This window comes from Chroicocephalus ridibundus, chromosome 6 (genome assembly GCF_963924245.1).
Source record: "Chroicocephalus ridibundus chromosome 6, bChrRid1.1, whole genome shotgun sequence".
NCBI lineage: Eukaryota > Metazoa > Chordata > Aves > Charadriiformes > Laridae > Chroicocephalus > Chroicocephalus ridibundus.
In genome coordinates, this window is record NC_086289.1 from 30,626,846 (window position 1) to 30,649,730 (window position 22,885).

General features: G+C 46.1%; 1 protein-coding gene across 6 annotated transcripts; it reads right to left on the minus strand.

Annotated features, from left to right (window-relative positions):
* Window positions 1–1,283: 1,283 nt before the first annotated feature.
* NCOA4 (nuclear receptor coactivator 4) lies at window positions 1,284–14,945 on the minus strand. 6 transcript variants are annotated; one of them, XM_063337804.1, is made up of 10 exons: window positions 14,868–14,945; window positions 8,833–8,986; window positions 8,258–8,398; window positions 8,049–8,137; window positions 7,454–7,562; window positions 6,791–6,862; window positions 5,375–5,521; window positions 4,131–5,144; window positions 3,677–3,766; window positions 1,284–3,076 (listed from the first exon to the last, which is right to left on the minus strand). In XM_063337804.1, exons 2-10 carry the CDS (start codon window positions 8,971–8,973, stop codon window positions 3,071–3,073), a joined length of 1,809 nt encoding a protein of 602 aa, XP_063193874.1. In that variant the 5' UTR covers window positions 8,974–8,986; window positions 14,868–14,945; the 3' UTR covers window positions 1,284–3,070. The 6 variants fall into 6 exon arrangements, with proteins under 6 accessions (XP_063193874.1, XP_063193873.1, XP_063193871.1 ...); XM_063337803.1 differs by lacking the exon at window positions 14,868–14,945 and adding an exon at window positions 14,386–14,589 and having other exon boundaries at window positions 5,375–5,518; XM_063337801.1 differs by lacking the exon at window positions 14,868–14,945 and adding an exon at window positions 14,386–14,588.
* Between the last annotated feature and the right edge of the window lie 7,940 nt (window positions 14,946–22,885).

Here is a 22,885-nt window from a genome sequence, read left to right on the forward strand (position 1 = left end):
GGAGTTGACAAGAGCTCTGCAGTAGCGTTGGCTCCCGCCTTTGGGAAGGGTTTTCCTGGTCTCCAAGTGTGCCTGATGGAGGAAATGGCAGGTTTTTTCCTCACTCGCCCAGCCTGTACTGTGAGGAACCGCCTGCCAAGTGCTGACCTTGCCCTCTGCCGTGCGTGTGCGGCCCAGGGCACCTTCCCTGGCTGCCCATGGCAGCTCTTGGCTTGTAAAGTCTGTAGCTGTAAAGCTCCATACTCTAGCCGTAAAGCTCCGTACTTTCACCAATACAGCCATTGTGCGACCCCAAAGCACTGCAGTTATTTTGCACAGAAGCAAGTTGGGAGGATTCGTTTGTTACAGAAACTCGGCTGAGGGAGAAGCAGAGGTAACTGCTCCAGCTCCACAGGGAGGGAGAGAAATGGAATTCAGCTTTCCTCTGTACAAGGCGTTGATGTGCTATCTCAGATTGTTCAAAGAAAGGTCTCCAAGTGTTTGGTAAGCCACAGTGTTCTCTGCTTCTGCTACTCTGTCTTCCTCGTCTTTGGAACACCTTACGTATTTTTTCCCCTGTCTTTGAAAGCTAAACATTCAGCATACGTGTTTGGAAGTTCTGCACGTGGCCGCTTCTAACAAAGAACCTCTAGTCCATTTACAAAAACTACGTGTACACACACACCCACGAGAAATTCAAGGTATTGTGCTTGAAAGGCTGCCAGGCGCAGCTGCTCTCTCGTGAGAATGTTCTCTTAATGCTACAATGCAGCCAGGAGTTTAAAAGAGTGGAAAATCCTCAAAGGAGGAACAAAACATGCAGGGAGCCAGATGTTCAAAAACCAGGAGAGCAGAAGAGCTGGAAAGAAACTAACTTCCAATTGTGCAGCCAGACCAGAGGTGTTCTACAGGCGTGGGAGAAGACGACTGAAGGCCACTAAAGTCCATAAATCCTCCTTAAGTATTAAAGTGATAAGACACAAACATGTCATTTTGTCTAAATCTGTATTTCTTACAGCAGCCAGTAGCAGCGGGGTGACTGGGGCACAGCAGCCCTGTGTGGTGGGACTGTTGCGGTGCAGTGACAGTGAGGAGCTTCCCCCAAGGCCGTACCTGGTGCTGGGGTTTTCTGCTTGGAGAGCGGGGTCTGTGCAGCCATGGGGGGGGGCAAAACGCAGAGCCAAAACCTGCGACTCCAGCACGGGGATGGAAGCACAGCTGCAGCACCATCCAAGCAGGAGTTAACAGGGCAACGCGCCGCAGCACTTCCTGTTAACCATCTTGCAAAGCAGACATACCACACCTTTGGTTGCAATTATTTTTTAATGGAAAAGACTAATCAATGTTTTACATAAATATCAATTATGATAAGTCAGTTGAGTAAGTAAAGGAATACATACCCCCAAGTTTTAAAGGCTCATAATGAACTGACAAAGTAGCACACAATGACAACTACAAGGAATTATAAGAGGTGGGCTGCACGTCAGTCGCCTTCCTGTAAGTTCAACTGCTAAGCAAATGAGGCTGTTATTGGAGTTAGTCACCCTGCAGTCTCCCCATGCAGCAACAAGGACACCTTCCAAGGGAAAGTGAACTTCAAAAACGTAAAGCCTCAACTATGGAAGTACGAAAGCCTCGAGTGGTCCGCTGACATTAAGCCCTTTCAGGGTCTGGTTTCAGATGCACAGTGTCCCCCTCTCAGATAAAAACTTATTTTTACCCAAATGCACAGGTTCTGTCAGACAGGAATGTGTTCACGCTGAGAGGTGAGACCAAGGCTGGATCTTGCTAATATTTTCCTTCCTACCGCGTTGTGAAGAACTGAAATCACTCTTGCTGCCAGGCAGGCTGCAGCGATGGGGAGAAGGGGAGGCTGTTTTTCTAGTCCCCAAGAGCAATTTGTTAAGTGAGTATAAGCTGCACCAGAAACTATGTAACTTCACAGTTTTTCATGCAATCTGACGGGCAGGATCCGCATTTCCATCCAACATCTCCGCACTCCTTCCTGTGGGCTCAAAATGCTAAACACCTGAAGAGGTACTGCTCATATTATGTCCACAGCTACAGGGATCAGAGTTACCCGACCCTGCTTTCATATGCAGAACAGCACGGAAATCCACAGCTTAAATATCTTTAAAATGGATCAGTGGGAGCCACGCAGTTTGCCAAGTTAGTGTTTCCCAATTAAACGGCATATCATCAATCTGATGAGAAGGCATCTAATTCCCCAAATAATTACCTTTAAATACTATGTGGCTAAGATGCCTGCTTTGCAGTGGTTTAGTCAATAAAAGCCCATTATGAATTATCAAAACTAGCAAAAATGTACACATTTCATCTTACAGCTTTTTCAGTGAAATTCAAATAGTTACTAAATGCTGGGGACATGGTAGGATCTCATCTACTGACGCATGAAAGTTAACACCGTGCCCTGTTCTCTAAATGGCTCAAAAATTTGCCAGAGAAGTTTTCATTCAAAACTAAAGTTACCAATTCCCCTGTCAGGTCCCATAAATTCATATTTTTTTCAAAACCTGCACTACACACACGCAGCCGGGAGATGCACCAATACAAGATGCAAATGAAACCTTTAAAGTTAGCAACTGCTCAGTAAAAGAAATTGCTTCCAAATACAGCCTAAGTGACCTTGCAACCCCAGTAAGCTGGAACCCAACGCATGACAAAGTCGTAGCAGCTGAAAGGAAAGGCAACACTTCGGAACTCCCTGCCAAAGGCAGACGTTTCACAGCACCAGAGAGATTCTGCTTTGTACTTGCATTGGCTTCAACAGACTTCAAGTGACAACCCATTGAAGAAGATTCATGTAGTCCCATAACAGATACGAATTTACTAACACCTCTAGAGTATCGGATTGCTTATGCTCAGTGGGTTTACATTTCAGAATTAATCATAACAAAAAGGCATCTTCTGCACCGTAACTCTGTTATATGGGGAATCTTTCTTTTTGTTATAATTTTAGAAGAAAAAGCAGATGGCCAAACACAAACACAAGAATTCAGCTGGCTGCAGTCACTCAGCGTGATGTGCGATTGATCAGCAGGAAGGGGATGATTTCAATGCTTCCAGTTCTTCACATCTAAAAAAAATTAAAATTCGGTTATCCTCTTTAATAAACAGAAAGCAACACTTTTGGGAAAAAAAAACAGGTGTAAGGCGCCCTGGGTAAAAAAAAAAAAAAAAAAAAAATCATACTAAAATACTTCCTGGAACTGAGTATCTTGCCTTTCAGGGTTTGAAGTCTGCCTGCTGAGAAGGACTTTTTTCATGAATTTCAAAAACCATGATAAAAGAGTTATCTCAGCAGAAAGGAAAAACACGTCATCAGCTGTAAATACATTACCAAGATAAGAAAGAAGCAACCTGGAAATTTAGACATTAATTGCATGTTCTAGTTAGAACAGAAATTAGCATGATTTTACCAAGTATCAATCAGTTGAAGAGTGATTTACTCAAGAACATAAGTAATTCCGTCCCTGGCTCGTGATCAAAAGAGGAGGAATAATGGAAAAGTAGAATGGTCCAAGCTGTTAGAAAGGTCTACGGGGAGGAAATCACAACACTGTTAAACATCACATTTAGAGAACTCTGAAGACAACAGTTAGCTGCCAGCATCTGTATTCTGTACCCCCGCGTTATGTTCAGGCTCAGCTGTTCTAAGGCGTTCTGTGCATCCTACCTGTAAAGGAGTCCGATACAGCCATTTTTCTTTATCTCCATTGAGTTTCATACATGCAAAAAGGTCACAAACTGTAGGAAGGCCAAAATCCTGAAAGAGAAGTCACCTCAATTACTGATCTATCTCCAAACATAAACACATTCTGATGTATCTTAAAATTCTGTCAAGTGTTAAATAAGAAATAAAACTGACTTCTGAGTCTTTGAGACAAATACTTTCTTCATTTAGTAAAACATGTTAACTTCATTTGTGTTGGACGCTGGCCTCACCTGCTTAAGTAACTAAGCAATAATCACTGAAAACATTAAAAGAGCTAAGAAACCCAAAAACTGTCAGTATTACCCAGAAGAGCTATGAATTTGGAAGAGAAGGCAGGCATTACATGCAGTAAAACAATAAACCCGACACACTGGCTTAAGACCCAGCAGTAACAAAAACTTAGGAACGTGCTCACTTGTGCTTTCTTGCGTAGAAGCCATTTATCTTCCGCTGGAGGCGGATTAGCATTTTCTAGGTTGTTTGAAGTCAACACCCAACTGTTTACGTTCAAGGGGAGGTGGAATGGAGCCAGGAGGTCTAGGAAAGGACTCTTGAAACTATTATCTGCTTTTTCCCTACTCGCCTTTTCTTCTGCACTCTCTGCTTTGTGCTCAGACTTGGCTAGCCAGCTTGTCAGAGGCCTTTCCAGCAATACTTTCAAGGGTTCTGCGATCTCTGCTGAATAATCCGCTTTCTCTGCACTAACAGGTTCCCCTGTGAGCTGCTGAGAGGGGTTAAGCCAGGAACTGGCAGCAGACTTGGTCTTCTCCTGTTCAGGGCTTGGTACATCTTTCTGGCTGACTGGAACTCCGTTTTTATCCTTCCCTTCTTTCTTCAGAAGCCATTTACACAGAGCCTCTTTTCCACAGTTTTCGTCACACACGCACTCTGAAAAGCTGGCACACACGTCGTTAGCTTTGCACACATCTTCCACCTTCAATGGGGCCTGGGGATGCTGAAGCAGCCAAGCATTGACAGCAGATGCAGCAGCTGATTTCTTTCCATCAAGATGCTCATTCAGGCACTTCAGATTTCCCAGGTTCTCAATTTCCACACTTTTGATCTGGCTGCCACGACAACTGGTACATGTTTCAGCTTTGAGGAGCCAATCATTCAAATTGAATTCTTCCCTAAAAGGTTTGAATTCATACTTCCATTTCTCATCTGAAGCAGCACTACTTCCATTTTCTGTGTCAGGAGTAAGTAGCCAGTCAGAAAGGTCCATCTCTTCTTGTCCAAGGGATTCTAGTTCCTCCACCTGTTCAAAAGCGGAAACGGAGGAGTTGAAAGTAGAGGTGGAGTCCTTGCGGCCCGGGGAGTCCATCTTCCCAGCAGCATCACGCTGTTGATTCTGCAGGAGCCAGTTTTCCAAGTCTTTCAGATTTCCCCACGCTTGCTCAAAATAACAGACTTTGGAAGAATTTAAATCCTAGTAAAGACATATTGAAATGCATGTATTAACACTAAAAGACAAATGTTCAGTAACCATTCACACAGTGAGAGCTTGGAGAATTCTGATAGTAAGTGCAAAAGTAGAAGTTGAACATGAGGCAGAGTGAAGAGAATTACAGAAGGTTCAATTCCCACCATATTCTGCCTGCAATCGGATACGGTGTTTTCCCCTTTATTAAAAACTAGGTTAGTGCATAAAAGGCGTACCTGGCTGGGCTCTGACACACATTTTTGCGTAACCCATTCTTCAAGATTGGTGCTGGGCACATACGGAGCCTGGCAAACGCCCACAGGTCTGCTTCCAAGTAGCCAGTCTGCAAGCGAGGCGCTCACTGTCCCACACAATGTTTTCTGCTGAGAAAGAACATTCTTGGTTATGAGAAAGCCTAATTGCTGAGGCAACCTATGGTGAGCATCACAACAGGCACTCAACATGCACTAGTATTTCTGAACCAAAAGAAAAAAAAGTCCCTTCTAATTAAGAAAAAAGTAAATCTTCAGTCGCCTGTATGACTTTAAACCACTGCACCAATAGTTCTGTGATCCCAGATTCTTCAGAGAGCAAATGACAAGAAACGGAAGCGACGCCTTCTACAACACAAAATTCTGATAAATGTACCTGTGCTGGTTTTGGTGCAGTAGAGTTGATTTTCTTCACAGTAGCTGGTATGGGGCTGTTTTGTATTTGTGCTGGAAGCAGTGTTGATGTTTTCGTTATTGCTGAGCAGCGCTCACACAGCGTCAGGGGCTTTTCTGCTCCTCACCCCACCAGCGAGTGGGCTGGGGGGCAAAAGAAGTTGGGAGGGGACACAGCTGGGACAGCTGACCCCAGCTGACCACAGGGATATTCCATGCCATGTGACACCACCCTCAGCATATAAAGCTGGGGAAGAAGGAAAGGGGGGATGTCCAGATTTATGGCATTTTGTCTTCCCAAGTAACCATCACGCATGATCGAGCCCTGTCTCCCTGGGGATGGCTGAACGCCTGTCTGCCCACAGGAAGCAGTGAATGATTTCCTTTTTTTGCTTTGCTTGCATGCGCAGCTTTTGCTTTACCTACTAAACTGTCTTTAATCTCAATCCATGAGTTTTCTCACTTTTACTCTTCCAATTCTCTCCCGTGTCCCACTGGGGAGGAGTGAGCAAGCAGCTGTGTGGTGCCTAGCTGCTGGCTGGGGTCAAACCACGACACAGCCATAATCCTGCATAAACCAGCCAAAACCCTCCTTCTGAGCACAATTCCCGTTACTGATTTGCTACCCTCCTTCACTGACACTGTTTCTGTGCAGAGCCCAACATAAGATTAACCATTAATTTCTGCATTAAAAGGAATCAGACAGTTCCAAGTCCTGACTTGACAACATCAAGAAATATTAAATTAAAAAAATTCTGACTGACAGTCACACTTCAAATTCACTTTCATACTATGTTGTTGCACGTCTGTTCTTGGAGCAGCCAGAACATCAGATCACTAATGCTGACCACAGCGACTGTTACCGGCTACTCAAACATCTTAACAAAGAAACAGAAGTCATTACTCAAGCAAGCTTACATACTGTGCGTGACTTCTCCTTTCCCTTTAATACAATTAAACATTCACAGATACAAGTCTTAATCTTACCTGCTCACAGTTCATTAGGGCACAATTCTGCCCTGGGAACCAGGGAGAAGTATTCTCTCTCTCTGAGGTTTGCTGTAAGGAAAGAAAAGTTAATTTAAATCTCAATTTTGTCCAGTTTCTAGGGTGAATTCTACAATAAAGCAGAAGTAAAGCAAAGTAAAGCTAACAGTTCTCTCAACATTTAAAAACAGAATGGAGAAAGATTTACTATAAAAATACTACCTTCAGTCCACTTCCTTTAAGAGAATCTTCTCTGATCATACAAGAGATACGCTGCTTACATAAGAATCTCAAAATATTTGTATTGCAGAAAGTCATCGCTCTGTATAACTTTTCTTTAGATATACAATATCTAAAGAAAACCATAACAAATTTTCAGTTGCTGGAGTGGAGTACGAATACAATCATCATTCCCTCAGTCTCTGCCAAAATATATTAAAATAACCTGTATGTAACTAGATCTAAACTCAGTCAAAATCAGAACTACATGCAATAGTTAATAAACCACTGTGTATATATTATACAGCTAAAACTGTATGACTCACTCAAGATCCACTCAAGCTATAACTAAAAGTACAAATATCACTTGGAATACATTGCACTACTGCCTCAAGAAAATTTTTTTTTCAAGTATTCCAACCCAGGCAAGTCTTGGTTGCTTACCATCGTTTTAATTGAACCAAATGAGGTAATAGCCTGTCGAAGGTAAGATGTGTCAGCCTCAAAATTCAGGATGGAAGACTCCTCTGGTTTAAGAGTCAGACTTCCCAGTCTGAAAAAGAAAGATGATAGTTAAGGGAAGGGAAAAAAAAAAAAAAGAAAAAGGGAAAAAAACCCAACAATCTTCTTCATCTGTCATTTTTGGGAATGAGTGCATTATTCCATAAAAAGGCTTCCAAGCTGACTTAGCACTAATTAGGTAACCAAAAGACTTTTAATACTTGCATAGAGATTCCTATCCACATATCAAGAACAGAATAAATAGCCAGCAAAACACAAGTTTCTCCTTCTTACTTCAATTGCCATCAACATCTAATATTTGAAATAATCTGAACAAGTGAGTACCTCCATTGCTCGTTATAGTCCTGTTTTTTCAATCTAGGGTAAAAAAGATGAGAGGAATCCTATCTCAGACTGCTTTAAAGATCTTATTTCTAAGAACCATTACAAACGTGGAAACAGTGAGTTAGTTCTATTAGAATCAAAAATCAGGTTAAATTCATAAGTCAAAATAACTTGCATCATAAAATATATTTACCTCTCCAAGCAAACTGAAATCTGGTTTGCAAGTTCATTACTATAGGAGCGTTCCAGCTGATGAATAAGGCAGTTGAATTGTCCCAAATACTGCATGGAAGACAAAACACATGATATTGTTTTGGCTTCTAAGATTAAAATTGAGAAAATACTTGCAAGGAGAAAGTTTACTTAAAAATGCCAGTGCAACAATCTGCAACCAGCTCTTACCCAATAGAGCTGCTGCGCCTGCTGCTGCAACGCCTCCTCTTTCAGCTGCTGAATGAGATCTACCTGCTCGAACAGCCAAACTTCACGACTGCGCAGGCATTCCAGGTGCCGGCTTATGTGGCTGTGAATCTTGGCTTTTACCTGTAAGGTAATATGTGCCATTTCTAGAACATCTGTCAAACAGTATGAACAAGCATATGCTGTGCTGATTACAAAACAGTATTTGTCACAGAGAAGTGGTATGTTTGGAGCAATTCCTTTCTCAAAAACTAACCACAGTCACCCACAGCACCACATGACTCAAGGTAGTAAAAGTTCCAAGGCTACCTTTAAAGAAGTATCAAAGAACAGTATCTCTCTATTCTGATGTTTCAACCAACAGCTTTAGTAAATTCTGCGTGCCTAAGCTAGTAATACCTTTATCAAAAGCATGACCAAACTACACAGCAAGACACTTGCAAGTCTTTAGGAAAATTTCAGACCATCATCATAATAGAAAGTACTCTGGAATAATAAAAACTGGCAGTAAAATCATGTTAGTTATTAAAACATTTTTTAAAAGAATTTAAAATTACCTCCCGCCAGTTCTCTTTAATCTGTTGTTCAGCTTTGACAATTCCAGATATAGCTGTTTCCAAGTCCTTCTTTGCTTGAAGGCACTTCACCAGAGGCTCACTGCTGCAGGAATTTCTACTTCTATCTTGTGGTGGACTCATTCTTGGAGTGTTCCTAAAACACAACGAAAAAAAATATTTCATAATAGTTTCTATTCCTCTTTAATGGAAGAGGAAGGGCATCATATGAAGAACCATCTGCTCCACTATAAAGGTGAACAAAAATACCCCTAAGACCCTACACCAATGCATGTTCTCTAAACATAGAGCTTTCTCCAGGGGTGACAATGGTCTCTCAAATGCCTCAGCCCACAGATTTTGCACAATCGCAGGAAAACCAACAGATATTTGACAACAGCTTCAACCGCAGAAGCTTAGGCAATCCTCCCCTGCCATCCACCTCCCTTTGGCTTTTATGTCTAGCCAGCAAACTCCAGCAGCCGAGGGCTGATTCAGGCAAGGTTCAGCAGCTCTGCCAGGGCTGGGGGAGGATGGCCTCAAGGGGCAGGAACTGTTTCAGACAAACTTTTTTTCAGCTGCAGGCAAACAAACTAATTCTACTAAATTAACTAAACAAACTAATTCTAACTAAACAAAAATTCTAATACAGTTTGATGGACTAAAAAATGAAGTGCTGATACGCAGATTGCTCTTTACCAAGCTGCAAAGGCTAAAACTTTCAGCCACTGCCCATTATTTCTGTCCTGGTCACAGCCACAGTAACTTACTCAACTTCGGTATATCCTCAAGTAAAAGAGGCTCAGATACAAAATTTCTAAAGAAGTTACACTGGTAAGGATTCTGCAAGTAAGGGAAAAAAGCTAAATATAGATTTTTAGTAAAAATGGGAAGTGCCAATATAAGCAGTTTTTCTAAATGGTGGGTATTTTGTTACTGAAGAGTTTCTATTCTCCTGTTAAGTTTCATGGGATCCCTGAAGCACTAACTAAAGGTTTGTAGTAAACAGTCTGTTTAAAACAATTCTTCATCAGTGACAGCTATGGGAATCCCCAGCAGAATTATTTAAAGTTTACACATGTACTAATCTAAATATTTCATCGATTTTACCACTCCTCTGGAGGGAACTGAAAAGAGTATTTTGAATATGACAAGACAACCATGGAGCTTGTGCAACTGAACAGCTATTTAGGCTGCAATTTCCAAGCTCCATGATCATATAAACCGCAACCCAAAAATCCTTCTGTAGATCTGCTGCCAAGGCGCAGCAGATACATATAAGTTGTGTATTTCAGAGAGCAGAGGGCTAGGAGTGGTTCGCAAGTGGAAGCTGACAGGAAAAGCCAGGTTTGCTGTGAGGCAGTGGCAGAGGCTGCATCTCCCTTGGATCCCTCCACACCAGGGGCTCCCCAGAGCCCCCAGCCGTGAGACATGGAGCAGGCACAGCAGCCACACCGAGACCCTGCACCCAACTCAATCCCATCCTCACCATGTCGTCTCATCTTCTAGGAAGCACAGAACACAACTACAAGAGAAGTCAACTTCAATTTATGTTTTAAGCTTATGTTAATTCTACACCAAATTATAGACAGGGTGCAGAAGTCCAAAATGCATCATTCTCCATTCTGTTCTATGAATGCCAGTTTTGCCCTTGTATTCACATACTCTAATTCATTCACAGGTTCAGTTCTGTAAGATTTCATGATCTTTGCCTTGCTAGTGATGTTCAATAAAAGGGAAGCTTTCTCTTCATAACAGCCCTTAGATTTTATTTTGCTTGTCAACTCTCACGTACAACCTACAGTCAAAACGTAAGCGCGAGCCCGAGCTGTCAGATATAATCTAAAAGTATTAATGCAATGGCAGAGATATACCCTGCCAAGAAAACACGGATGTTAGATATATTAAAAGCTGTCACATACTCAAAAGTAAACAAAAAATTCATATTGGTCTTTCTTATTTCATTCATCGTACTCTTACATAACAAATGATCAAAGTCTGAAAGGCTAAATGTAATTGCCATGTTTGCTCACACAGTAGATAATGTACTTATAAGAGTTTTGTGAAAAATACATTAAGCTGTGTATCTACAAATGCCAAGTCCAAACTATGCTGCATTGCCATTTTTGTGTTTTCTGACTTTATGCCACTAGGGAATTGGGCTTAATGCCTGGAGAAATGCTACTTTTTCACACTTTGCATGAGCAACTTCATACTGGCACAGTCAAATTTAAGGAATTTACACAGGCTCCTCGAATGACCTCTGAAAATACTTGCATTTGTTGCTTTTCTGATTTTTCATTTGATTGCAAGAGTCCCAAATGTATACAGAGAGAATGAATGCTGCTCTCCTGCAGCCCGCCAGCTCTTGTAAAATGGCTGTCCTTAAGCTTTGTCAAAAATTACCCAATAAAACTAACATTACAGTTGAGGATGAGTGCCAATCCATCCTTCTTTTCAATTTCCACAAGCCTCTAACAAAAACAAGCAGGGGTAACCACCCATTTCCTCACATCCCGATTATCACCAAACATTGCGAGATGTTTTAAGACGTTTTCGGGTCCCATGCTCTGAAATACCCGAGATCATAGGCTTAGGCTCAACAGTAACAAAATACAATTACTTCTGCAACAGGATACATGGTTGCAATCACCATTTTTGGCCATTTCCACACCGTTGAACCGTTTCCATCCGCAGGACGGCAGCCCACCACGGGTATGGGTCACGGGACGCACACCCCCCCGCCGCAAACCAGCTGAAATTGCACTTACTTTCCGTGGCGAAGGCAGCAATTCCGCAGCGCCCTGCTTACAGAGCCCTTTCCGTTACAGGCGACCCGGTCACGGCGCGGGGGAAGAAGCCGCTGGTGGCCGCCCCGGTGCCCCGTAGCCCCGCTCCTTATCGCGCCGGGCAGCCGGCCCCCGCCCGGCCCCGCCCCGCCGCCACAGCGCCCGGCCGCGCCCGCACGTCGGCAGCGGCCGGGGGAGGCGCCGGAGCCGCCTCGGGGGCGCGGGAGGGAGCGGGGGGCCTGGGCCGGGGCGGCCGCCGCGCCGCTCCGCCAGCCCTTCTGCGGGGCGGGGAGCGGGAGCGGCACCGGGCACGTCCGTGCCAGCCTCCCCTATCGAAAATACCCAGCGCCTCCTGCCTTCGCCGGCAGTTTAAACCGCAAAACCAGAGAATTTTGCAACAAAACCACAGTTTCTTGCAACTTCAGAAGGCCGGCAACGCGCCTTCTTCGTGCAATAAATGCAACACAGCACAGGCGAGCGCTAAGGCGTCCGGCGCGCGTTCCTGCGGCAGCACCGAGGGACACACAGCAGCCAAATCAAACCTTCCGTCCCCGGCCACGCACAGACCCCCTGCACCAAGAGGGTCCCTGGTCCAGCACTGCACCTGCAAGTTCCAGAAATCCGCCTGATAACAAACCGCTCGGACGCGGTTTGCTCCTGGCGGGACTGAGATGACACCTACACACACAATTCTTATCGTGTCTCCCCTTGCTTCCACAGTTTCACACGCAGGGGAAAGCACGCGTAGGCACTTGCACGTAATCTGCAAAAAAGGTATAGCTATGAAACCAAAAGAACTGCCCAAACGAGGCAGGAAGATAATACTATTGCTCCCAGTTGCAAAATAACTACCAGTCCTTGCAGAGAGGTTTTTGCCTGCTTCTGTTGACACCCAAAAGGCTGGCTGGAGGGCTGTCCCTGCAAAGACCCCGCAGCCAAAACTTGTGCTCACAGCATCACTCCTCCCAGCGCTCTGTACCATCTCCAGCCTCCAAACTGTCTGCCTGCCGCCACCCCCGCGGTACCACTTCCCATAGCCTTCTCCTGCTTCTATTATCAGAAGCTGCTGGACAAAAAAAAATCCTTTTTAAAATTTAGATTATAATTAAATATCAGTGGCTGGGAGCGGAGAAGGAGGAGACGACAACCCTTCCTTGCCCAGCAATCTGCTAACAGGCTAGCAGAAAACTGGTTTTACCAGCTTTTCACTTTCAGCACAACCATGCCTGCTGCACCCAGGAAGATCATTGTTTTCCACCTCAAATGGGTGTTGAATAACCTCAAAAAGATGGCTGTGCCAAGCCTCTGCTGGGGAAAAGCTTCTGAACGGAACAAAACCAAACAGGCTCTACTTATAAATGTGGAATGATTTCTTTCAGTTGGCAGGACAAGGCTGTTCTAAAGGTCTCTGTGACCTGACTTCATGTGGTTTTAAACCAGCTGGCTTGTTTGAACTGAAATCACTCTTCATTTCCATTTTATCCCACCAGAAAAACAGTAGTTCCTCTTAAGTAACTATCCCAAATTAGGTATGTGGGAGTTGTGGTCAGGGAGTGAAGTACTCTAAGTACACAAGCTGAATCTCAGACATTTCCATTTACATCCAAGCATAACAAGCATTTTATACAGTACAGCGCCAACACCAGGACCCACTATCTGTGCAGAACGTCTGCTGGGGGGGAGATTACTTTAGTTCAAAACAATTGTGTGCCACCGTACTTCGTAAGTCACAGGCCACGTGCAGAAAAAAGTACCGCTAACAGTTCTGAGTAAGTGAAATTAACATCTTATGGAACAATAATAATTAAAAAAAAGTTTCAGGTGATACGTTTCCTAAAATTCAAGTAGGTTTTACCTGTCTGCACCGGACTGGATATGCCACAAACCTGAACACACAGATCTGCCTTTTCAGCCTATTTTTAGCCCTGGAAGAGCCCGGCCAAGTGCACAAAGCACTTGTACTGAGATGCCTTCACAAGAGCCGGGTTCCAAGGAGTCGCAAGTCACCAGTGCAGTTGAGACAATAAGTCTCATCAGCATTTTATTTCATCGATCGTAAATATCTTTTTTAAGTATAGAACAGCAGGCACACAAATAAAATCACAAAATATCTAAATATGATGGCCTGAAATCACCATGCCATAATTACCTACAATACCAAAGCAGACATCCCAGAACAGCAAAGACATGCTGTTATCTTAACACAGATTTTACATTACAACACGACCATCTTTCAGACTTTTGCATTTAAATCCCTTTGGGAAACAACTGGCAAATCCCTTGCTCTGCTTGAAGCCTATGGCCCCAAAGATGGCATTGCCACGCTCTATGTATATCCATCAATGCAACCTTATGCACTTACAGAGTTATGAACAGTATTTTTTAAATGTCAGCTTTTTTCCCCTCCTGCGACCGCATAACTTACCGAAAACCCCAGCGAAAGACAACCTTGTTCCTCTGTCAGCTTTTCCCTTTAATCCCAGTCACAAAAACCGAGCTTAAAGCTGAAAGAATGACTAACAAAATCCCCGAAAGCTCAGGCTCAAACCACCTACCCACTACCTAACAGCAGTCGTTTTCCACACTTTCCATACACACGGTGCACGACAACTCCTGATCCTTTCTAACTCCGATTGTTATTGCTTCCACAACCTTTGAAAACCGAGTATTCGATCGAGGAGTGCGATGACTTTAGGCGTGCTAGCAGCCTAACGTCTCATAGGCATAAAAAGAAGGCGAGATCAGGGAAGAAAAAAAATCAACCCACGCCCTTCGCGTTGGATCAATGTCAGGCCTCCACCACAGAACGAGAGTTTCCTGCCCGGTCATGCGCGACCGAGGCCGGGCCGCCTGCACGACCTCCAGCCGGCGACTGCTGGCGGCAGCCGAAGCGGGAGGCCGGGCCGCCGGACACCTCCCTCCCGGGCCCCGCCGAGCCCGGCCTGCCCGGGCCGCGCTCCCCGCCCCGGCGCGGGGACACCCGGCCACCACCTCCCGGAGAACGGGGACGCGCATTTCTCTTAAACCAGCCCGAAGCGGGCGGCGAAACTGACAGAAATCCCTCACAGAAATTAACGACGCCGCCATCTACCCCCCCGCCTCCGCCCGGCCGCGGCTGGGGAACTCGTGTCCGCCTGTGTCCCACACACGTATTGCTCGCAACCGCCCGCCCGGCGGGGGACCTCGCCTCTGTCGCCGTTCCCCGTCCCGTCCCCCCCGAGGCGAGCCGTTCCCCCTCAGCTCACCGACCTCCGCCACGCCGCTGCCCCCTCAGCCGCGCGCCGCCGCAGCCACCCGGCACCCAACGGCAGCTCTCGCGAGAGCACGCGCCCGCCCCGCGCCGCCCCGCAGCGCCCCCTGGCGGCCCGGCGGCGGGCGCGGTGTGGGCTGTGAGGGAGCGGGGCCCGGCCGCCCGCCCCAGGCACCCTGCTCCGGCAGGGCCTCTCCCCCCGGAGCAGCCCTGGACCTCTGGCGTCCCCCCCTCTCCCCGGTGGCGACGGGAAGGCCGCCCGCCTGCCTCAGCCCCAGGGCGCCGTTGGAGGCCACCAGTGGCAGCCTGGCCGCCCTTCAGAGGCTGGGACCACGGCGGGCCACCGTCCGCCCCTGCGGCAAAGCCAGGCGGAGGGGAAGGATGAAGCAGAGATGTCAGGGGATGCGGCAAACCACCAGGGTTTGGTCGTTTTCGTGCCCACTGGAAAATGCCCTGCGTGCACTGCTTGGTCTGGCCTTACACAGTACTTTGTTTTCTGGTTTCGTCTTTCCCCAAGCGTGAAGCCCAGCAGAGCTCTTCTAATACCTGCCATCGCAGTTTTCAGTGGGGAAAAGGATGCAGTGACTGTCCTGGAGGGCAGCAAAAGGGGGAAGCAATAACAAAGGGTTAGGGACAATCAGCAGTTGTTGTGCACCACGCTTACTGAAAGTTTGGGAAACAAATGCTGCTGCCTGCGCTTTTAGCGATTGAAGGCAAGGAGGTCTCCACCTTTCCAGGACCACCCAGCCAGCAGCCCTGAGAACCCCTGGCTGTGGAGCGCTGCCTTTAGTAGGTGTTTGCACAGTACTTAAAACAGAGAAAGGGCTTCGAATGGAACCCTAAGCAGCTGTGCAGCTCTGCGTACATGTGGTACCCAAGTCCTATGTGCTGGAGCTCCTCTGGGCATGGACCAAGGAGCCATTCTTTTGAACAGGATCTTACTCGAGGGTAGGGCTCACGGCTGCAGCCAGAGTACAAATAATTCGACGCTGACCTAAGAGAAAGTGGAAGTCTGGCACCTAATCCCAGCTGTGCTGTTACCCTAGGAACCTGCATTTCAGGTTTCTTCATCTAAGCACGTAGGAGGCACAGGCTGTGCTATATAATCCTTCTCTGTGTATTTGGATTTAAGAGAAAATAGTGCCGACCCTGTCTGACATTGAAAACCAGCAGCGCACTATACCTGTTGTGTCTCCCCATCCAGTGACCCAGCAGGACTGTCCCGAGTGAAGAGAGCAGCCCCTCCTGGGCGGGCAGGCAGAGCGGGCAAAGCGGGGTGCTGTCAGGTCTTCCATAGGCTTGACCAAGGCAGTCACATAATTCACATGGTTTGTGTGGTTTTCACGGAGCTACTCGTGCTAGTAGATTTGCTTCATGCAATACAGTCTCTGTGTGGATTCGTTGTGGCTAAGGTTGTGCTTTCCCAGGAGGACTCGCCAGTCGGACACATCTTCCATCTCAACCCTAAAGGAATGTGAGAGTAAGGAACCATATGCATATTTGTAATGGGCTCTTTTCTCCCACCACTAGGAGCACACACCTCTCCTCCCTCTGCCGTACCCTTAGCCGCACCAGATGTGCCTTTTTACCCAAACCTACATAGCAGATAAAAAAAATGAAATTTAAAATGGGATTAGCCTGAGCAAAGAACAAAGTGGTAGTCTGCTAAAACAGGGGCAAAAGGTTGGGTAGAGATGTGATTTTATAGAAAAAAAAAACAAGATGATCTCCCCATGTTCAAATGGTAGCAAAGATGAAGGTTTATGTGCTGTGTTGTTCCTCAGTGCTGGATAAAAATGCGTATCAGTATTGACAGTGAGCCCCCACCCAACGTACGTAGAGAAGCATTTCGGATGTGTAAAAGGGGGCTACATACACATCAAAGATAGTTAATGAGAGTTAACGCATGCAACTTTTTCCCTCTGGAAGTGTATGACACCACATAATGTGCTGCTGTACCCAAAATTCAGTACTACTTCTTGCCGAACGGGAATCACTCATATACAGAATCACATAGAGTCGTGTAGTCCTGCACCATAAAGCCCCACCACCACTTGGCTTTGCCTTGACTCGGCAAAAGTGCTTAATGACCCCGTTTGTACACTCCAAGACTTCTTCCTTGCTCGGCTGCAGTGTGAAAATAAAGGGCAGCGTGGGATCCATCCCTCCACACCCCCTTGAAACACGAGCCTTGATAGAGCAGCCAAAGCTTTTCCTGCAGTTCTTAGGTACTGACAAACTGTGCTACTCTGTGCCACCCAAAACACAAAGAACTTGAGGAACATTCTCTGCTGCAATGATTTTATAGAGAATTTTATGGGGTTTATTCACATGTTCTTAAAGAATGGTTTTGGTTCCCCTTTAGTTGAAGAGAATCAGTTGCATTAACTTCTATGTTTAACACCCCGTAATGTAATTTCCCTGTTCTGTAGCTCTACCGCACAGCGAAGGAGCACATCACTGCCTTTTAAAAGGGAAATGAAGAAGGGCAGCACCCCGACAGCGGCACGGCACAGCACGCACAGCACAGCTGGAGGTGAAGCCAGATACCAAGGCAGTCTAACAAGCCGACAGCGGCTCCTCTCAGAGACAGCAAAGGTCCCAAAGTGGAGTATGAAATTCCGGAAGAGTCGTCATTGTCTGTGTCAGGGCAATTCGTGCAGCTCCTGGGGGAATCGCCAGATGCTTCGAGCCCTGCCGCTGGAAGCAGGCAGTTTTCTCATTGTCCCTGCCAGCCCGGGTGTGCGGCCCTCCCTCCCTCACGTCCTCTCTGATGTCTGTCCTTGGTCCCCTTCCAGGCAGGCCGTGACCTGGCACTCAGTCCCACGGCTGCGCGCCAGATCTGTCCCCAGCCTTCCCCCAGCACTCGCTCTGCCCATGGCCCAGACCGACCTCGCAGCCACCCACCCGCCCAAGGAGCCCAGCGGGGTGGCAGTCGGCTGTGCTTAAGTCCAAGGCTCTGCTTCCCTGCGGGGGATCTTCAAAGCTCTGTGCGCTGTATTTACTTGCCTCAGATCTTTGCTTAATTTGTCAAGCTACCTCAATGCCAGAGATATACTAAATATTTTTGAACTCCTAAACAAATGATTTCATATATAGACTCTACGGAGATGTTTTAATAACCTTTTCCTGCACCCCACACTCAGCCTTTTTCCTTCCTCTAGTTAATTTCTCATTTCTGCAGACTTTTTAAAATTGCTAGTTGTCTACCCCGCATGTAGTCTGTCCCACTTCCCATGAAACAGAAGCACAGAATACACCTAACTCCACACACATCTTTCATTTATAGAGGTTCCCAGAAAGGTTTTCTGTAGCTTCTCCAGGAAGTCAAACACAAAGGCAGAACTTACTTCTGGAAGCAAAGGACTGCAGTGAGGACCCAGTGTTTGAGAATAAGGGTCCCGCCACAGGCATGAACAAATCTCTTACTTGTTGTGGTCCAAACCTATCAATGCAAAAAATAACAACAGATGTTATAGCCAAAGGAGTGTCGTCCCTGAGTAGAGGGACAGAAAAAAGGAACAGGTTTAACACATGATAACAGAAATGCTCTCTCTTCTGCAATAGGGGTTACTAGCAATTGTAGAGGGAAATACCTTTATTTGCATACTACTTAATCATGTATGCAATGAAGGTATTAGGCCCCCATACCCTATGCACAGACACGTTGGCCAGCACATACCCACACATCCAGGTGTTTGTCAACACAGCATCTTGGTGTGACAGATGCCTGGGCAAGTAGGTTTTCCTAAGGGTCCCAACGTATTCTCTAAAACAAAACCATGGGTATGGCCATTTTAATCCTCACCCATTTTATTCTGCCTTTTTTTTGCTATTCATGTTTCCCTTCTGAAACCCTCCAAAACTTCAGCCGGTAGATGCATCTCAAACAGCAACCACTTCATATACACATATCCTTTTGCAGAAACAGGAGATTCTTTGATGTCCAGAAATTAAATGTCTTCCCACCTATCAAGTGGAAAGCACGCTCTGTTGAGGTATGGTGGGCAGGTACCACAACTCACACGTGCTTTGCAAACGAGAGGAATGCCCGTGTATGTTTTGTGGGTTACAATAGCCTTGACCACAGCAGGACAGGAGGAATGGCCCAATAGCTACACAAAAACGTGCCAACGCAAAGTATTATTTGTCAGTAAGCGTGTTACTGACTTCATCAGCAACCTCTTCCAAGACATCAACCAAAAAATTGTCGTAAGGGCTGTGCATCCCTGTAATAAGACTTGCCAAGGCCAGGAGTGCGGCTTTGCTTCCGTGCCTGATATAATTCTCCTTGCGGTGTTTGGCTGAAAATACCCTCTGCCACAGTCCACAATACACAGAGAAATACATTCCATAAGCAAAGTCACATCCCAACAGTGGTTCGTTGATCCTAGACTTGGTGGCTCCCACAACTTGAAATATTGAGAAAGGAGATAAATATTAAACATAAACCCTTAGTCATGTTCCGCACACACCACACAGTCATCTTTTGACTAACTAACTGCCTGGCACAACTGGGATGTTAAAAATGCTGTAAGTTTAAGAAATCAGAATGTAATGGAAAGGTTTCCCATGCAAGTGTAGGGCTCAATACTAAAATTTCAGACACCTATGGTTTCCTGAAGAGCTGGGTTTTGGGGTTAAACCCCCCTGTGCCTCTGAGCCTGCAAGTGACTGGCTTTTAGGATGGGGCAGCTGCTTTGCGTTTGGCTGCTTGGAGAACAGCTCAGGTGCAGGCTAATGGAGAGCTGTTAATGTGCAATAACTGGGCATGAATGAATTTGAGTTAGTGTCAAAACATTATCTCTGAAAAACTATTTATTCCTAGGGACTCACTCTGCATTTTAGTTAGAAAACAAACCAATACACAAAAAGCACTTGGTCCTGCACAACGTATTTCTCCAGATCATTCATTACCTCCTGCTTGTTACGGCAGGGTTGAGATGAGCTTAAACTAGGCAAGGTTATTATTAATCATTTTTGGCAAAAGACGGTTGGCTTCTGCGATGCCAGGAAGGTGGGAAAGTGATACAGGAAAAAGCTGGTGTCTGGCACAGGGTAGGAGCCTCCAAATTTAATATCCCCAATAGAGAGAAGTACTTTATTTTCTCTAAAGGCATATAACACCCAGATATCCCATTTTTCTATGAGAGAAATAGAAAAAACTTAAATAAGAACCTAATGAGGAGAAAGGGCGCAGGGAGGCAGCAGACCTGGTGACCCAAGTGGGGCCCTGGCCCCACCACAAACACCCGTATTCACACACGAGGGAAGGGCCTGCAAGGAAGCAAAAGCAGAGGAGATACGCATCCCTGCTTTCCGCGTCCCCGGGCACGGCCTGGTGTCAGTGCTCCAGCACAGCACCGAAGGGCTCGCGCTGGGAGGGAGGCAGGCGTGGGATTTCAAACAATTTTAACTGACCTAAAACTGGTTTTAGAAAGCTTCAACCTACTTCAGAAAACTTGTTCTGTCACAAACATAGATTCAGCCTGTAGTGAAAGAGCTGTGTGATTTTGGTCACTAAATATTGTGAACTTTCCTCCCCCCATATACATACACAGACACACAGACACACACACACACACATATATTCCAGTCAAAATTGGAGCAAGAAAGGACTCTCAGTGCGGGCTTAAAGCACAAGGGCTGCTTTACTTGACAACTATGCTGTGTTATGGCTCTACGGATTGCTCTTATTTAAGTGGAGAAGTGGGTTGATGAACACACAATCAGAACAGGTCTCTTTCTGCTTTCTCAGAAACACTTGTCATCTTTTTCCAAGATCCTATTCAAGAAAGCAGCTACTGCAGCGTGGCACTAACTTAACCCCTAATTCTACTGTTAGACTGAGGTTGATGCTGAAAAAAGCATAAAATTTATGAAAACAAGGAAAAAATTACAGCATAACCCATCATGCCACGAATTCAAATTAATACAGGCGTTCCTAAAATTGGATTATCTGAGGCAATGGCATTTGTAGGGTTTTTCAGACAATGTGAACACAAGACAGCATTTAATTTACCTTCATGCAGGAACTTCTGCTCAGCCCCAGTCTGGGGTGAATCAGTTTGCACTACAGCCAGTGCCAGGGTAAGAAAATTACCTACGGCCATTGCAAAAAGCAATCAGAGGAGATGAAAGGATTGACTTTTTATACATGTGTCATTACCGAGGGTGTTGTGTCTGTGGCAGGGGAAGGGGGAGAAACGCCAGCTCCTGCCGTCGCTGTCAGGGCGGTACAGTGCAGGTCAGACCGTGGCACCCAAGCCTGGATGGCTCTGTGTGATTCCTGCACTGCGAAGAGCTGCTCCTCAGCAGTTGTGTGCTGGAAAGCACCAACAAAAGGGTGTTCCACAAGGGTCACTGTGCAGGGAGCTGTGACCCCGTCTCTGCTTTACAGTCAAAACTGTAGGAGGTGAGCAGGGACCAGAAAAGGCAGGGAAGCAAGAGCGGTTCCATACTGCCAGGCTGAGCACAGCTGCTGAGCGCCAGGTGGAGCTCGGAGACGTAATCCTGGCCCACAGGAGTTCACGGAAGCACTTGACCCAGATTCGTTATGTTACACTACCTTTAACACCATGGGGGGACAAAACCTCTCCTTCGTTACACCGCTGAGCCGCCCGCCACACCAGGGATGCTGGAATCGTCTTTTCCACCCGTAAGCAAGCAGGAGGTGGCTGGAAGGGGCTGGAGGTCGGCAGTGTTGTTTCCTCCCTTGCGTTTCCCCCCTTTGTTTTCTAAGCTTCCTTCACATGTCGTCTGAGTGGCGTATCCCGTAGTATACGGAAAGGCTGATAATAAGGTAGATGACATCTGTTTAAGTCACATATTAGATAGGATTAATGCTTTTAAAGACTTACAAGCTACAGCTTAGTACTCTGCTATCTGAAAACATTGGCCCTGGTACATGTGATGGCTGTCAGCTCAAGATCCAGCACTCTACAGCTTGAGAAAGATGGAAGCTGGACATCCAAGTGACCATCGCAAAGGACATGCACCATTGCCTTCACTGTCACAGACTGGCAGTAAAAGCCACAAGTGACCGTACTTTGTCTCATGAAGGAGCTCTGGGAAGGAGAAATGACTCCGCAGCACTGGTTTAAGCCCAGGGCAGGGGTGCTGCCCCATGGAAAAGGGATACACTTGTTCCAGAATGCAGAGGTGAAAAAGGGGCACGCTCATTTTTGTATTGGGCAGATTTTCTGTCTGCAAGTTTCTTTTTGAGCGAGAAAAGGAACAGAATTCTCACTAACCCACACAGCTTACCCGTCTCTTCCCCTTTACAAAGCACGTGGGGCAGGGCAGTGGGGTGCTGAGCAGAAGGCAGCAGACATGCTGTACTCGCAGATGCACACGTCCCAGGGCTCCACGCACAGGCTCACCGGCATTAGGTTCTCCTGATTTGTGGAGGGTCAGCTGGATCTTGTGACCTGTGTAAATAGCAAGGCTTTGGAAAGAAGCATAATAGGCACGTTGTGTTCTTAATTCCAGATCCATAGTTCTGAGCAGAGGGAAAAGAAAGAAAACAGAAACCAAAACTCACTTCACTCTTGAAGTCCTGAAGTCCCCTGAAAGGCGACAGCCACACAAGTGACTGACGCAGCCAGTCCCACCAAGTTATTTGACTGGTACTGCAGGAGTTGATTAGAATTATTTATTTCCATTTCGTAAACCCACATGCTGCCTTCATCTCTCTTGCCAATTAACAGTATTACTTAGCACTAATAGACTGCTTTCATTTTCAAGGGGCTTAAGAAGACAAATTAATCACCTCAACATGTCTGAAAGGAACAGATGGTAATGAAGTATTAGCGTTGCAACTTCACAGTTGGAAAAGCTCCTGAGAGAGGGGGCTAGCAGTGTTTGGAGGGCACCTGGCCCCGCTCCCTGTGTGGAGCCAGGGTTGCTGGGTCTCACCTCCGCTCCAAGATTCTGCTTTATCCCAACCTCCCCGCACATTGCTTTTCCTAAGCAAAACTATACTGGTTTTCTTATTCCATCTTTAACAGGGAGTAAC